The 18148-nt window shown below is 42.5% G+C and overlaps 1 protein-coding gene across 1 annotated transcript; it reads left to right on the forward strand.

The window, feature by feature from the left end:
* Window positions 1-6721: 6721 nt before the first annotated feature.
* LOC140855755 (putative disease resistance protein RGA4) lies at window positions 6722-15710 on the forward strand. The gene is given in 3 exon segments (XM_073252401.1): window positions 6722-7004; window positions 12455-15289; window positions 15292-15710. Coding segments are annotated over 3 exon segments (3537 nt in total).
* The last annotated feature ends 2438 nt before the right edge of the window (window positions 15711-18148 follow it).

Raw genomic sequence — 18148 nt, forward strand, 5'->3', positions numbered from 1 at the left:
TGGATTCCGTCTCATATGCCTCCTGCTGCGATTCCCACAGATCTGATATGTACGAGTCTGCGTTCTCCAGTGCCCTTCGGTGACAGTACTCCCACTTCGTCGGATCCCTCACTTACACCACAACCCTCGACCTCTGTACCACTTCCACCAAGGCCCACATCCCCTCCTGCCTCATCACCTAACATTATCGCCACCTCCCCACCAAGCATGACAACCAACGAGCCTCCACCATGCACACGTGTCCACCCCATGAAAACCCGATCCCAATCTGGCATTTTCAAACCGAAAGTTTATAGTGCCGATCGATACCTTATGCCTCTTGCCCTCGTGGCCACTAATGCAGAACCATCTAGCTTCTTGCAGGCATCTCGCATCATCGCATGGTGCTCTGCCGTGGACCATGAGTTCACCTCTTTGCAAAAGCAAGGCACTTAGACACTTGTTCCCTACGATCCCACAATAACGTTGTTGGGTGTCGATGGGTATACAAAATCAAACGACATTCTGATGGCTCCATCCTACGTCACAAAGCTCGGCTCGTCGTGAAGGGTTTTCATCAACAACCTGGGATCGACTTCCTCGAAACTTTTAGCTTGATGGTCAAGCACACAACCATCCACATCATCCTCTCCATCGCCGCATCTCGCCACTGGCCGCTGCATTAGCTTGACGTGGAGTGTGTTTTTCTTCATGGCGACTGTTAGAATTTGACGTCTCGAGATTCAGTCCACATTGAGCCCACAGCGAGGTTCGCGGCGAAAAATGGAGTCCAAAGAGACCAAGATCACCTGAAACGGAGCTCGAATGGAGGAGATACAAGCTTTTGAAGTCGGCACGAGAATCGAGGTAGCGGAGGACCGTCGGCGGGCGGCAGTGGCGCGGCCGCAGGCGGCGGTGTGCGGGATGCGCGACCCAGGCCCGCGCGGGACGTGCGACCCAGGCCCGGCGGCCCAGGCGGGCGCGCGGCCCAGCCTGACGCGCGGCCCAGCCGAATGCGCGACCCAGGCGCACGCAGGCCAGCGCGCAGGCGCGGCCCAGGCCCACGCGCGCGGGCCGGCCCAGGCCCTGCCGGCCCTGCTGGCCCCTTGCCCCGGTCCACCATGGACCGGGCGGTCCACGGCAGGGCCTGTGGACCGCGTGGGTGTTTCCCACGCATTTCTCGCGGTCCACGGCACTATTTCGTGGACCGGAGCGCGATCGGAGGGCGCAGGTGATTTTCGGTGATGATCCGACGATTCAGGAGGCTGATTTGGCTTGTTTAGGACTCTAAAACCTAATCTATTTAGGTTTAAACTCTATTTAACCCTTTAAAAGGGCCTATGACGAACAGAGGAAGCAGTGGTTCTGGTTTCTCACCGTACAGAGCCGTACGAACCCGATTGAAGAGAGAGAGGCGGACGTGCTGAGAGAGAAGGAGCAGGAGGCTCCTGGACAGCGGTCGCCAGGCTCTTCAAGGGTTCAGGGGGGGTCTCCAAGAGAGAGAGAGCTTTTGTGAGGGGAACTTCTAGTGAGAGAGAATTGGGTGTACAAGGATTGAGGGTGAGGTCTCCTCTTGTAAAATTTCTTTTTCATAGTGAAGTTTGCATGCCCCGTGGAGGCGAGCCCTTTTTTTGTGGCTGATCCACATATTTTGATTGTTTTTTCTTTTGTTTTGTTTCTTCTTTCTTCCTGCTGCATCGCGTGGTACTGAAAAGATCTTGGGAGGTGGTGTCCTGACCAGACATCCACCCAACAAGTGGTATCAGAGTAAGGCGGTACAAGAACGTAGATTGCAGTGGTGGTGAGCAAGATTGAAGATGGAGAAGACAGGAACAATCAAGATGGAGATCAATAAGTTCGATGGTAAGAGCAATTTCTCCTTGTGGTAGGCAAGGGTGAAGGATGTGCTCATCCAACAGGGGTTGATCGATGCTCTCTTGTGCGATGAGAAGCCGACCACCATGGAGGTGTGGGATTGGAAACAGCTACAGATGCAGGCAGTGAGTACCATCCGTATGTACCTGACGGATGAGGTGGTGATCCATGTGCTGAGCGAGACTTCCCCGACGGTGCTGTGGTCGAAGCTCGAGGAGTTGTACATGGCGAAGTCTCTCACCAACACTCTTTTCCTCTGGAGGCAGTTTTATCAACTGCGGATGACTGAGGGATAGAGCGTGCAGGAGCATCTGAGCCACTTCCAGAAGATTCTCACCGACCTCCTCAGCGTTGGCGAGAACATTGAGGAGAAGACCAGGGCGCTGGTTTTGCTGGCGTCGCTTTCCCCTTCGTACGAGTCCTTGGTGATTGCTCTTCTAGTGAGGAAGAGCACTATCAAGATGGACGAGGTCACCGCGGCGATACTCCAGAACGAGGTTCTCAGGAGGGAGAACCCAGCTTCGAGCTCAGGTGGCGGTAGCTCAGCTTTGGTGGCTTCTGGAGGTGCAGGAGGCGGTAGACGGAGCGACAGGAGATCGCAACGAGGGCGGTCTAAGTTCAGGAGGGACTTGAGCAAAATCAGATGTTACCGGTGTAAGGAGTTGGGGCATCTAGCCAGAGATTGTCCTCAACTTAAAAATCGGACGGTGGCTGCTGTAGCGACGGCCGGCAGCGATTCAGATAGAGATGTCCTGGAGATATCTGATGAGGTATCTACTTCTTCCCAGCAGTGGATATTAGATTCTGCATGCCCCTATCATGTATGTTGTAGAGAGGAGCAGCTTGACTCCCTGGAGAACAGTGAGGGCACTGTATATCTGCCGGATGGATCGAGCAGTGCGATCAGAGGCATTGGGACGGTCAGCTGGAGGACACATGACGGTGCAGTGAGGAGATTGGGGGAGGTCCGATACATATCCGATTTCAGACAGAATCTTATCTCACTTAGCAGACTGGATTCGAGAGGCTACAAGACGGTAGCTGGTGGAGAAATCCTGAGGGTACTATGCGGCGATAGGATTATGCTGGAGGGGAAGAAGGGGAGCAGAGGACATTATTACCTGGCAGGGAGCCCAGTGCGAGGTGGAGCTTCGGGAGCCAGGCGGAGCCCAGCGCGAGGTGGAGCTCCAGGAGGTGGATCAGGCACGAGACAGGAGACTCGGGAGGACGAGAGACGACGTCGCAAGGTGAGATTCCTATTACCGCAGGACGATGCCCCGAGCAGATCTCAAGTCAGGAGGAGCACAGCATACGACGGAGATGGGATCGAGCAGCCTGGCTCGACTCCCATGTTTGCCCATCCATGATCAGCAGGCGATTGTCCCAGTGCATGGGGGCGAGAAGATCTAGAAGCTCTCGGAGTTTGGAGGAGGCCGAATATCGAGTCGAGGTGGAGATTGTTAGGATTTGACGCCTCGAAATTCAACCCATATTGAGCCCACAACGAGGTTCGCGGCAAAAAATGGAGTCCAACGAGACCAAGATCACCTGAAACGGAGCTCGGATGGAGGAGATACGAGCTTTTGAAGTCGGCACTAGAATCGAGGTGGCGGAGGACCGCCGGCGATCGGTGGCGGGCGGCGGCGCACGGGACGCGCGACCCAGGCCCGCACGGGACGCGCGACCCAGGCCCGGCGGCCCAGGCAGGCGCGCGGCCCAGCCTGGCGCGCGGCCTAGGTGCACGCAGGCCCGCGCGCAATCGCAGCCCAGGCCCGCGCGCGCGGGCCGGCCCAGGCCCTGCCGGCCCTGCTGGCCCCTTGCCCCGGTCCACCGTCGATCGGGCGGTCCACGGAGGGGCCTGTGGACCGCGTGTGTGTTTCCCACGCATTTCTCGCGGTCCACGGCACTATTCTGTGGACCGGAGCAAGATCGGAGGGCCCAGGTGATTTCCGGTGACGATCCGACGGTTCAGGAGGCTGATTTGGCTTGTTTAGGACTCTTAAACCTAATCTAATTAGGTTTAAACTCTGTTTAACCCTTTAAAAGGGCCTGTGATGAACAGAGGAAGCAGTGGTTCTGGTTTCTCGCCGTACAGAGCCGTACGAACCCGATTGAAGAGAGAGAGGCGGACGTGCTGAGAGAGAAGGAGCAGGAGGCTTCTGGACAGCGGTCGCCAGGCTCTTCAGGGGTTCGGGGGGGTCTCCAAGAGAGAGAGAGCTTTTGTGAGGGGAACTTCTAGTGAAAGAGAATTGGGTGTACAAGGGTTGAGGGTGAGGTCTCCTCTTGTAAAATTTTTTTTTCATAGTGAAGTTTGCATGCCCCGTGGAGGCGAGCCCTTTTTTTGTGACTGATCCACGTATTTTGATTGTTTTTTCTTTTGTTTTGTTTCTTCTTTCTTCCTGCTGCATCGCGTGGTACTGAAAAGATCTTGGGAGATGGTGTCCTGGCCAGACATCCACCCAACAGCGACCTTGCCGAGATCGTCTATATGCAACAACCACCAAGCTATGTTGATCCTTAGTTTCCAGATCACATCTGTCTCACGAAGAAAGCTACTTATGGCCTCCGCCAAGCTCTAAGGGCCTGGTATGCCAAGTTCAGTGCTGCTCTCGTCAACTTGGGTTTTATAATGTCCACCTCGGACCCATCATTATTTATATATCACTCCAATGACTGTCTCGCCTTCTTACTTTTATATGTTGACGATATTGTGCTGACGAGCTCCAACCCCTCCATGCTTCAAACATTTATTAAAATATTGCAAAAACAGTTTCACATGAAAGACATGGGTGCGCTATCCTACTTCCTCGACATCGAAGTGACTCACACTCAGGAGAAAATTTTCCTTACTCAAAGCAAATACATCATGGATCTTCTCACCCGCACTGACATGCTTGGTTGCAAGCCCGTCAAGTCACCATCATCAGTGAAGAAATTGGATGCTTCTGGCACTGCTCTATCTGACCCCCACAAATACAGGAGCATTGCTGGTGCTTTACAGTACGTAACGCTCACACGTCCTGACGTTGCATTCTCTGTGAATCAAGCAAGCCAGTATATGCATCGGTCCACTAAACAACGCATAACTGCATTGAAACGGATCCTTCATTTTTTAAAAGGCACCATCCAACAAAGTTTATGTCTACATCCAGGCCCATTGCAACTCTCAGCATACTGCGACGCAGACTGGGTAGGTTGCCCCGTCGATCGGTGGTCTACGAGTGGTTTCTACATCTTTCTTGGCCCTAATCCAATCTCATGGAGTGCAAAAAAACAACCCACTATCTCACGTTCGTCAACTGAAGTCAAGTACAGAAGTCTCACTCACACTGCCGCAAAAGTCTACTGGCTTTGCTCAATGTTTCGAGAACTTGATATCCCACTTGCCATGCGTCCTGTGATCTGGTGTGATAATGTGTCTGCTATTGCCTTAACACATAATCCTATCTTCCATGCTCAAACTAAATATATAGAGGTCGACTATCACTATGTCCGCGAACTAGTCAGCCTGCAACTACTCGACATCCGCTTCATTTCTTCAGCCGATCAAGTAGCGGACATATTCACAAAAGGTCTTCATTTCAGCAGGGTACAATTTCTCCAAGCCAAGCTGGGCCTTCGGGTGCTTTGCTTGAGGGGGGGTGATAACGAATCGTATTCTGATGCAACAAACGCAACCAGATATGATAAGGATGATAAACAAACTTTCAACTCCTCCATCACCTCGTCCTTATCCTCTCAATCTTTTCCCATATTATCATATTCTGTTGTAACATAACCCAAGGGAATCGAGGATTGTTGAGTGTTTGTTGTAATTGGTTTTATGTTAATATGTACCTCTTTGTTGGGAAGAAGCAGAGCACTCTATTTTTTAGCCTCTCATATTCATTTTGTTTCACCACATGCTTACATGAGAATCACAGTCAAATCACAGTCAACCACCGTCGAAATTAAGGTAAGGATTCTCTGAACTCTGTGCAAATCTTTCTCCTCATCCTTTTAGGCCCTTAGAAGCTTGGATTCCGATTGGCTATCGCCGGATTTTGTTAGAAAAAAAAATTGAACCAGAAAATCCCTTATTTTCCCCTTTTATTTTTGGTTTTTTTTCAGCCGCTGGTTGCCATCGCCAGTCACCGAACCTGGTCGCTCGATGTCGTCGGGGACTGCCCCACTGGCCTGAGTGGTGGTTGGCTGGGGGAGGGAGCATCTCCTCATCGGGAATAAGGGGGAGCAAGAGCTCCCCTGTTCCGTGAAAGAAAAGAGGGAAGAGAGGGACGCGGGTTCCCTCTCGTGAAAAAAAAAAAAAGAAGAAAAAAAAAAAGAAAAGAGAGAAAAAAAAAAGAAGAAAAAAAAAAAAAAGAAAAGAGAGAGAGAGAGAGAAAGTATTTCTCTCTCTTCTCCCTTCAAGGGCTTGCACTTTTTCTCTCTAAAAAAATTAATTATTTTTTTAAATATTCTCTCTCCAGACTGTTTCTCTTTTGGTAGATTTCTCTCTCTAAAATGTTGGGTTTTCTCTCTCTTTCCCCTCTCCCTTCGGTTTGAAAACCCCCTTAATAGCCCTTGAAATCCTAAGAAAGGGATCTTGATCATCGACCAATAGATAGGTAGCCTAAGAAGATTTAGTGTTTTATTTTAGAATAATTAGGATTTAATTTAATAAATAATAATTTTGGATATTAGGTTTGAAAAGAACTTTGGTGAGATTAAGATGGCCTCACGTTGAATAAATAGAGCTACTCGGGTTGCTGTTAGAGAGATATCGAACCAATAGGAGGGTAATACTCCTCACCCAATTGGTGGCACCCTTCAGGAGGATGGAGTTGTTGATCATGTCGGAACTACTCCGACAGCACGTCAGAAACCGAATATGGCCCAATTGATGCAAACAATAGTAGAAGTGATACAAAGACAGCAACAATTGCTTGAACAGCAACAGATACATCGAGATATACCACAACAGCATGGTCATAGAGAACAGCCAGTGCAGCGAAACAACATTGTAGAATTTAAAAAGATAGCTCCTCTTGCTTTCAAAGGAACCATCGAATCTTTAAAAGTCATCAACTGGATAAGAGAGATGGAAAAAGCCTTTGCCATCCAAGAGTGTCATGATAAAGAAAAAATTAGATATGCTGCTTATTTATTACAAGGTGAAGCATTTAATTGGTACCAAAGATTAGAACATAAATATGAGCAAGAAGGGAAGCAACTCACCTGGAAAAGATTTCGAAGGACATTTCATGATCAGTATTTTTTTCGAAGTGTAAGGATTTAAAAAGAGTAAGAGTTTATTTATTTGAAACAAAGAAGTATATCGATAGTGGAATATGAAGCTAAATTCATTGAGCTTTCTAAGTTTGTTCCGAGGATGGTTGAGGACTAACGAGATCGAGTGCATAAATTTAGATAGAAATTAAAAAATAAGTAGTTCCATTAGAGTTAACTACTTACACAAATGTGGTAAATAAGGCACTGATAATCGAAAGAGAAGTTAATGAGGAACGTGCAGAAAAAGAAAGAAATCAAAAGAAGAAAAATAGGTCAAATGAAATTCAAAGATAGAATAATAAAAGTATCGAGGGTTCGAATAAGAGATCAACAGGTAGTAGCTCTGGACCGACTGATATCATCAAGTGTTCTAGGTGTGGCAAAGCTCATAGTGAAAAAGACTATCATTAGAACATTGGTGTATGTTTTGGTTATGGTCAGAAAGGCCACCAAATAGCTGATTGCCTGTAAAGAGTAGAAAGTCAGTTTATCTCGATGATTGAACAAAATCAAAATACAAATCTAGAATCTCGGGCCCAAGAAAGGGTCTATACTCTTATGCAACGAGATACACAAACTTCTGATACAAAGATAACAGACTCTGAAAAAGATTTTCAGAATTAATTAGATTCGCTGGCAAAGTAAGTAATGCTTCATTTTTTCTACATTATTCAGTAAATTATAAATATTTTCTATATCGAACTATGCATGATTTATGAATATGATGTGTGGTGTTTTGAATTGTTGAATATGCTCCTTGTTGATTTATAAATATGTGTATTAAATTCGTTATGAATTATATTGATTGATTTCAATATCACCTGATTTATGATTTTCGAATTAAAATATGAACAAATGTTTTAAATTGAGATGGATTTTTATTCGCAGCCTAACTAAGTTTCGAACCCTATCAGTAGGGATTATATGCTGGTATTTCGATATCCTACTAGTGGGGGTTATATGCTGGTATTTCGATATCTTACTAGTGGGAGTTATATGCTGGTATTTCAATACTCTACCAGTGAAGGTTATATGCTGGTATTTCGATACCGTACCAATAGGGGTTATATGCTGGTATTTCGATACCCTACCAGTGGAGTTATGCACTAATATTTTGATATCCTGCCATTGAGGATTATATAATGGTACTTTGATTTAGCTCATGACTGTCGAGATATGTATGTTGTTTTGAAAAAAATAAATTTATGAATCGAACAATTTGAAAATAAATTTTGAAAGACTGAATTTGAATGATCTTATTTTGATTAGTGTTTTATGTTTAAATTGATGTACTTTGTATGTTTATCTTTCAGGATATTATTATTGCTGACTTTATCTAGCTAAAGTGCACATTGCTTACTAGGCTGTTTAACTCATGATGAGTTTTTAGCTATTATTTTTACAGATTCAAAAATCTAGCTTGATCTAGAGATTCAATATGAGAGAGTGAATTAGAGGAAGATTTTGATATTTTATTTTAGATTAGGATTTATTAAGATTTGATTGTAAGGCTATAAAATTTTATTTTATAAGATATTTGATTTAGTTAATTGAAATAAAGTTGAGTCATAAATTATTTAAATTTTATTTCACTGTGATGCATTGATATCTTGAAAAGATGTCTTGCATGCTTTTGGAGAGAGTTCTTTATGAGTATGCGGCGGTTGCCATGACCTTCGACTCACAATCTCAGTTCAGGGGCGTGATAATTAAAGTAGTATCAGAGCATAAGTGGATAGGCTATGACACAGTAAGATATGAGTGTAGGTAAGTAGACACTGGAGACATTGGGATAATGACTTATACTGATCATGACATAATTTAGAAACTTAGATTGACACAAGTGCACTAGTAGATTGAATCAAAGTATGTAGTGAAAGTTTAGTGGTCTGAATTGTTTCTAAGTCGATAGAACAGTAAAATTGATTGAAGGATATTATGATGAAAGTTTGATTTTGAAATTAGAGGATGACATAATTTAACGTAAAAGTAATCCAAAATTTTTAAGGACTTAAGCCAAAAAAAAATTTTGAAGATGAATTTTTTTTTTAGGAGGGGAGAATGTAATACCCACCCCTAGCATAGATCTCAAAGCAGTATTAAAAAAAAAAATTAAGAAGAAGAAGAGGGAAGGAGTTTGACTCCTCAACGATGGTGATTTTCAACTTCGATCGGGAGTCTCTTAGGAAGAAGAAGACTCTGTTAAGGAGTCTTCTTCTTCCTAAGAGACTCTCGATCGAAGTTGAAAATCACTATCATTGAGGAGTCAAACTCCTTCCCTCTGGCCCTATTTAAAGGGGAGGGCTCTTCCCTCTTCCTCCCATCAAGAATCAAGGACAACTCTAAGGAAGATCACCAGAGTCTGCTTTTCAAGAAGCATTGATTGCATCTGCGGGAATCATGGTCAACCACCATCGAAATTAAGGTAAGGATTCTCTGAACTCTATGCAAATCTTTCTCCTCATCCTTCTTGGCCCTTAGAAGCTCGGATTCCGATCGACTATCGCCAAATTCTGTTAGAAAAAAATTTGAACCAGAAAATCCCCTATTTTCCATTTTTGTTTTTATTTTTTTTTGACCGCTGGTTACCGTCGTCGGTCACTGGACCTGGCTGCTCAGCATCGCTGAGGATTGCCCCACCGGCCTGAGTGGTGGTCTGCTGGGAGGGGAGAGTGTCTCCTCGTCGAGAACAATGGGGAGCAAGAGCTCCCCTGTTTTGTGAAAGAAAAGAGGGAAGAGAGGGACGCGGGTTCCCTCTCCCATGAAGAAAAAAAAGGGAGAAAAAGGAAAAAAAAAGAAGAAGAAAGAAAATAAAAGAAAAAAAAGAGAGAGAAAGTATTTCTCTCTCTTCTCCCTTCAAGAGCTTGCACTTTTTCTTTTTAAAAAAATAATTATTTTTTTCTCTAGAATATTCTCTCTCCAAACCATTTCTCTTTTGATGGATTTCTCTCTCTAAATATTAGATTTTCTCTCTCTTTCTCCTCTCCCTTCGGTTTGAAAATCTCCCTAATAGCCCTTGAGATCCTAAGAAAGAGATCTTGATCATCGACCAATAGATAGCCAGCTTAAGAAGATTTAATATTTTATTTTGGAATAATTAAGATTTAATTCAATAAATAATGATTTTAGATATTAGGTTTGAAAAGAATTTTGGTGAGACTAAGATGGCCTCACGTCGAATAAATAGAGCTGCTCGGGTTGCTGTTAGAGAGATATCAAACCAATAGGAAGGTAATATTTCTCACCCGATTAGTGGCACCCCTCGGGAGGATGGAGTTGTTAATCCTATCGGAGCTACTCCGACAGCATGTCAAGAATCGAACATGGCCCAATTGATGCAAACCATGGTAGAAGTGATATAAAAGCAGCAATAATTGCTTGAACAGCAACAGATACACCGAGATATACCACAACAGCATGGTCATAGAGATCAACCAGTGCAACAACATCATAGAATTTAAAAAGATAGCTCCTCCTGCTTTCAAGGGAGCCATCAAACCTTTAGAAGCCATCAACTGGATAAGAGAGATAGAAAAGGCCTTTGCTATCCAAGAGTGTCGTGATGAAGAAAAGATTAGATATGCTGCTTATTTATTACAACATGAGGCGTTTAATTGGTACCAAAGATTGGAACATAAATATGAGCAAAAAGGAGAGCAACTCATCTGAGAAAGATTTCTAAGGGTATTTCATGATTAGTATTTTTCTCGAAGTGTAAGGATTCAAAAAGAGCAAGAGTTTATTTATTTGAAACAAAGAAGTATGTCGGTAGTGGAATATGAAGCTGAATTCATTGAGCTTTCTAAATTTATTTCGAAGATGGTTGAGGACGAGCGAGATCGAGTGCATAAATTTGAGATGGGCCTGAAGATAGAAATTAAAAAATAAGTGGCTTCATTAGAGTTAACTACTTACATGGATGTAGTAAATAAGGCACTGATAATCGAAAGAGAAGTTAATAAGGAACATATAGAAAAAGAAAGAAATCAAAAGAAGAGGAATAGGTCGAATGAAATTCAAGGACAGAATAATAAAAGTATTGAGGGTTCGAATAAGAGATCAACAGGTAGTAGCTCTGGGCCGACTAATAGCATCAAGTGTTCTGAGTGTGGCAAAGCTCATAGTGAAAAAGATTATTGTTGGAACATCGGTGCATATTTTGGTTGTGGTCAGAAGGGTCATAAAATAGCCGATTGCCCGTAAAGAGTAAAGAGTCAGTTTATCCCAATGATTGAACAAAATCAAAATAGAAATCCAAAACCCCGGACCCAAGAAAGGGTTTATATTCTTATGCAACGAGATACACAAACTTCTAATATGAAGATAACAAACTTCGAGAAAGATTCTCAAAATTAATTGGATTCACTCGTAAAGTAAGTAATGCTTTATTTTTCTAGATTATTTAGTAAATTATAAAATATTTTTTATATTAAACTATGCATGATTTATGAATATGATGTGTGGTGTTTTGAATTGTTGAATATGCTCCTTGTTGATTTATAAATATGCATATTAAATTCGATATGGATTATATTGATTTATTTCGATATCACTTGATTTGTGATCTTCGAATTAGAATATGAACAAGTGTTTTAAATTGAAATGGATTTTGATTCACAGCTTGACTAAGTTTCGAGCCCTGTCAGTAGAGGTTATATGTTGGTATTTCGATACCCTACCAGTGGAGGTTATATGCTGGTATTTCGATACTCTGCCAATGAAGGTTATATGCTAGTATTTCGATATCCTACCAGTGTAAGTTATATGCTAGTATTTTGATACCCCACCAGTGGGGGTTGTGCGCTGGTATTTTGATACCCTATCATTGGAGGTTATACAGTGGTACTTTGATTTAGCTCACAGCTGTCGAGATATGTATATTGTTTTGAAAGAAATAGATTTATAAACCGAAAAATTTGAAAATAAATTTTGAAAGACTGAATTTGAATGATCTTATTTTGATTAGTATTTTATATTTAAACTGATGTACTTTGTATGTTTATCTTTTAATATATTATTATTACTAACTTTATCTAGCTAAAGTGCACATTGCTTATTGGGCTGTTTAGCTCATGATGAGTTTTTATTGTTTTTACAGATTTAGAGATCTAGCTTGATTCGAAAATTCAATATGGGAGAGGGAATTAGAGGAAGATTTTGATATTTTATTTTAGATTAGGATTTATTAAGATTTGATTGCAAGGCTATGAAATTTTATTTTGTAAGATGTATGATTTAGTTAATTGAAATAAAGTTGAGTCATAAATTATTTAAATTCTATTCTATTGTGATGCATTGATATCGTGATAAAATGCCTTGTATGCTTTTGAAGAGAGTTCTCGTCAGTATGCAGCGGTTGCCATAACCTCCGACTCACAATTTCGGGTCAGGGGTGTGACAAAACTTATGAATTTTGTAGAGGGTGAGGTGTCAATCATGCTCAAAGTGAAGGATGATCTCCAGAAGCTTCAAAGAAGACTGGAAAGGATAAGAGGTTTTCTTGAACATGCAGAGCGGAAGAGGTATGAAGACCCAAACATCAGTAATTGGGTGAGGGAGTTGAAAGATATCATGTATGACGCAGATGATATCATTGACCTTTGTATCATCGAAGGCAACAAATTATTGGAGAGGCATCAGTCTGTTTCAGTGGTATGCCATCCCTTCCCTCTATTTTCTTGCTTTGGTTGTATGAAGTTCCGCCATGAAATTGGTGACAGAATTAGAGATCTTAATAATAGGCTGAAAGAGATTGTAGAGGATAGATCAGCATTACCTAAACTAGAATACACTAACCAAGATGTCCAAGTGAGCAGAGTGAATCCCCGTCAGACTTTTCCCATTGACGTTAATTCTGATATCGTAGGAAAACAAATTGAAGAAGCTACCCCGGGTCTTGTGGATTCATTAGTCGAAGAAGATGAACAAAATTGCTGGATTTTGGGGATTGTTGGGATGGGTGGAATCGGCAAAACTATTCTTGCTTCTAAGATATACAATGATGAAAGAGTAAAAGAAAACTTTCCTATACGAATATGGGTGTGTGTGTCCAAGGATTTTTCAGAGACAGAGTTGCTGAAAGAGATGATTAGGAGTGCGGGTGGAGATTACGGGCAGGCTAAAACAAAAGCTGAACTCATACCCTATCTTTCCTCTGTCCTTTCAAAAAGGTTCATTATTGTATTAGATGATATATGGGAAGCAAAAGTATGGGAGGATCTGCTTAGATATCCTTTAGATAGTGCAACGGCTAGTGGTAGGATTGTGATCACTACTCGAGATGAAAATGTGGCTACGAATGTGAGAGCACCTGTATACCATGTTGACAAAATGGATAGGGATCATGGCTGGACATTGCTATGCAAGAAAGTCTTTAGAGATGATGAAAAGGAAGAGATCTTTAATTTAAAAGAAATTGGTATTAAAATTGTGGAAAAATGCGATGGCCTTCCTCTTGCAATCAAAACTATTGCGGGGGTTTTAAGGTTGAAGAATAGAAGCAGCATAGAGTGGAATAATGTTCTCAGAAGTGATGCATGGTCTATGAGCCAACTTCAGACAGAACTCCCAGGAGCCTTATTTTTAAGCTATGAAGATTTATCATCTGATCTTAAACAATGTTTCCTTTATTGCTCCTTATATCCTGAGGGCTACACAATCTATCGTGATGATCTTGTTCAGTACTGGTTGGCTGAAGGTTTTGTAAAATCACAAGGAGATGTATTGTTAGAAGATTTAGCCGAAAATTACTATCAAGAATTGATTTGCAGGAATCTTTTACAACCAGATTCTGGCATCGTAGATGATAGTCTGTGCACAATGCACGATTTACTACGTTCTCTTGCTCTGTTTTTGATGGGAGATGAGAGCACTTTTGTCGGTGATGAAAGAACATGTAACACGAACCCCTTGACCAAGCTTCGTCGCTTGTCAATTTCAAACTCGGGAGAGAGGCTAGAAATCCCTGATGTAGTGAAAAAGCAGAAATGCTTGAGGACTCTAATTGTGTCTAGAAGTCCCACGGCAGAGATAGTTGAGCATGATCTTGAAGGACTCCGACAGCTACGGGTTTTGAACTTGAACGACACGAGACTGGAGAGCCTTCCAGACTCCATTGGAAACCTATTACATCTAAGGCACCTGGATCTTGATCGAACGAATGCCACAAATTTACCCGAGTCTATCGGACGCCTTCAAAATCTGCAGACGTTGAACCTCTCGGGCTGTAAATCCTTGCACACGCTTCCCAAGGCCATCACAAGCTTGTGCGATCTAACATGCCTTCGTCTCGGCGGAACTCCATTGAGCCATCTCCCAAAAGGAATAGGCAAACTGAGAAATCTCGTCTATCTTGAAGGATTTGTGGTCGGTGATGATGGTGGTGAGGAAGACCAGGGGTGCGATTTGGAGGAGCTGCAATCTCTGTCCCAGCTGAGAGTGCTCGGGATAGATAGGTTGGAGAGGTCACGAGAAGGAGCTTCGGCACTTGCAAACAGCTGCTTTCTTAGAAGATTGGGTTTGCGTTGGCTGCCACTCGAAGTTGAGAACAATCAGCCACGGTGTGGAGAGGATGCAATCCAGATAGTGAACAAAATATGCAACGACCTCTCTCCTCCATCCAACCTAGAAGTCCTTCAGTTCCACGATTTCTTTGGTAGTGGGTTTCCCGGCTGGTTGATGTCATCCTCACTGGGTGCCTCCTTTCCTCACCTAGCATCCTTGCACCTTTATAATTGTAAATCATGTCCGCAGCTTCCTCCGCTAGGCCTACTGCCCCAGCTAAAATTCCTTCGGATTTCAGGAGCAGATGCGATCTCAACGATTGGACCCGAGCTTCTTGGTCGCCGTGGCTCAGGAGTAACTGCATTTCCTAGGCTTGAATACCTGCAACTCAAACACATGCGCAACTGGAAAGAATGGTCATTAGGCGTGCTGGAAGAGGTTGGTGATGAAATTAGAGGAGCCTCTAAGCTGTTGCCGCATCTCAAGAGCCTACGCCTAGAGAACTGTCCCGAGCTAATAGCTCTTCCGGAAGGTCTGGGGTATGCCACCAACTTGCAGAAATTGCATATTGAGGGCGCGCACAACCTGAGAGAAATCAAAAACCTCCCCTCCTTAACTGACAAGCTCTATATTAAGGAAAACCCGAGGTTGGAAAGAGTATCAAACCCGAGGTTGGAAAGAGTATCAAACCCGAGCACGTGGAGAATGTTGATAAGTTGCAATTCCTGGTCGTGGTCCTGGAACATCCTTTTGTGCTCCAGGGGCCCTCAGAGATACCCACTGGTCACTCGCCGGAGTGCCTCCCAGATGTTTCCAATAATCCTGATCAACAATCGGAGCACCTCCCACGGTGGTTATTGGACCTACTCGAGCCGCATCAAAATGCTCCGACTGCCGTGCAGAATCTCAGAAAATTTCGACTGAAATGCAGCTCACCACTGTTTACGAGCTTCTTGAAGGATACACCAAATTTCATTCAGTGGATCCCTGAGGTTTGGATCCAAGACATAGATGGTCCCTCGTGGATACGGTATACCAAGGGACCCACTCCCCCCTTCCAAACCAATGAGCAAACGGAAGGCTAAAATCAGGGGTGTGTAAGTGCCCTCACTTCAGCAAGGTGATCTCTACTTCTGTCACGCCTCGAATCCAACATCCGGATCGAATACGTGATGGCCGCACACTCTTTAGAGTAAGCCCTAAAGAATATGCAAGGTCAAATTAAATCATTACAACCTTATCAACCATAATATTTAATTTCAATAATAATTCATAAAACTTGCATAATTACAATTAACATTCCTTCAATCTTCTGATCAGGTATCAACGGTACTCTATCTATGCATCCGCTCATTCACAAATCCATACCATAGCTAACCATGGACATCTTGTAACTCTGAGAAGAAAAGAAAGATGGAGTGTGAGCTTTACAGCCTAATAAAAATTTTCATATCACACCAATATAATAATATAATCTGAAAATAAAGATAAGCAATAACACATAAAAGCCGATGTTCACTGTTCAGAATATTGCAAACATTTATAGATTATCTGTTTTATCAAAAGAGATACATTATCATATGTTAATAAGTGAAACAATTTTATTCAACGATTGTTTCATGTCTTATCTTTCTATTTTCTTCTATTATCACATCGTCTTTAATCCTTTTCTTTTTGGCTTTGGCTTTGGACTATCAGGATCATGCGATGATCTTTTATTCGGATCGATTTCTGTGATCTTCTTCAGATCAAAATATTCATGATCTTTCTCGGATCAAAGTGGCCACGATCTTTCTCGGATCAAATCATTCATGATTTTTCTCAGATCAGATTCTTCCACACATAAGCCTGTGGGGGCTGTCCCAAGCATAAGCTCCTGGCAGGCTATTCCACATGACAAGGCCAGTCCAAACCATATTTCTCTTTCTTTTTATTTTCATGAAATTATAATATTTGACTTCATTAATCAATTCAAATTTTACAGTGTAATAAATATGTCATACCCATATAATCATGCCATCAATCGCTGATACATATGTATTGATATAATATACTCATGCTCAAAATCACATAAATAAATAATAGTGTCTTAGATATAACAAATTCATCGATCTCAAATCCAACGATACAAAATCAATGAGATAAAACCAACGGTAAAATAACATATATAATGATGATCATGTACAGGGATTCTTATCTTTATCGGTGACTGATCCAAGCATAGAAATCAATGTTCTTCTTTAATTTATGAATTTTTTTAACAAAATATTCCACTCGATATCATATGCAAACAATTATCTCTTCATAACCCTAATCAAATATAAAAATCATATATCGAGAAAATTATCCGATAATCAATCCTAATAACACAAATCTAAGACCTCTCTCAGGATTAACCAAAATTAGGATTTGTCTAAGTATCTGGATCCTCCACTGATCCATAAGATTTTTAGAGAGAAAAAATTTATGAAAAGAGAAAAAAATTTAGAGAGAGAAAGTTGAGAGAGAAAGTGGAGAGAGAATATTCGTATCCTTCCGATGAGGCAATCATGGTCGAGATAATCAGATGTCATATCAGGGTGACTCAATATGGATTAACCATGATTGATGTTATCAATTTCGAATAAAGATCGGTTCGAAATCTAATCTACTGTACGAATTTCAGAGCAATCTCAGATCATCATATTTTCATATCAATTTTATCCTAGGATTCGTGATGAAATCAGAGAGAGAAAGACACTAGAGAGATAAAATCCATAAAGAGAGAGAAAGGTCTAGAGAGAAAATGTAGAGAGAATGTAGAGAGAGGAGAGAGGAAAGAGAGAGAAAGGAGGGAGAGGAGAGAGAGAAATTTTCTCTCTCTTCTTCTTTTTTATTTTATTTTATTTTTATTTTTCTCTTTCTCTTTTTCTTTTTCTTTTTCTTTTTCTCTTTTTCTTTTCTTTTTCTTCTTTCTTCTTCTTTCTTTATTTTTTTTTCCTTTTCTTCCCACGGCCTCCCTTGGGCCGAAACAGGAGACGGACGAGGGGGCTCCAGCTTGGCTCCGGCGAGGGCGACAGCTTCGTCGAAGGTCCGACAGCAGGTGGAGGCGGCGGTGGAGCAAGGGATGGCCGACGGCAAGGTTCAGCCGGCGAGAAATCAAGAAGAGATTAGAAAAATAGGAGATCACTATTTTTTCTTTTATTTTTCGATCATTGGCCGGTCATCGATGGCCAATACCTTCAGGGAAGAGATATAAAGGAATGAGGGTCCTATCCTAGGGATGAGATGCCACAACCGATGGTGTCGGTAGCCGAAAAAGAGAGGAAAGGGTCCGGCTGAAACAGAGCAAAATAGGATTCACCCTTTTCATAGATTTTTCGGTGATCCCGAAGGCCGGCGAGGATGCACGAAGCCATGGGAAAGGAGAGGAAGGAAGAGAGGAAGGAGAAGAAGGGTTTATCTCAAGCTTCAGCAGCATCGTCAGCTCTGATTTTCGACAAGCATGGGTATGGGAGGCCTCGACTTCAATTAGAGAAAAATA

This window comes from Elaeis guineensis, chromosome 1 (assembly GCF_000442705.2).
Source record: "Elaeis guineensis isolate ETL-2024a chromosome 1, EG11, whole genome shotgun sequence".
Taxonomy (NCBI): Eukaryota; Viridiplantae; Streptophyta; class Magnoliopsida; order Arecales; family Arecaceae; genus Elaeis; species Elaeis guineensis.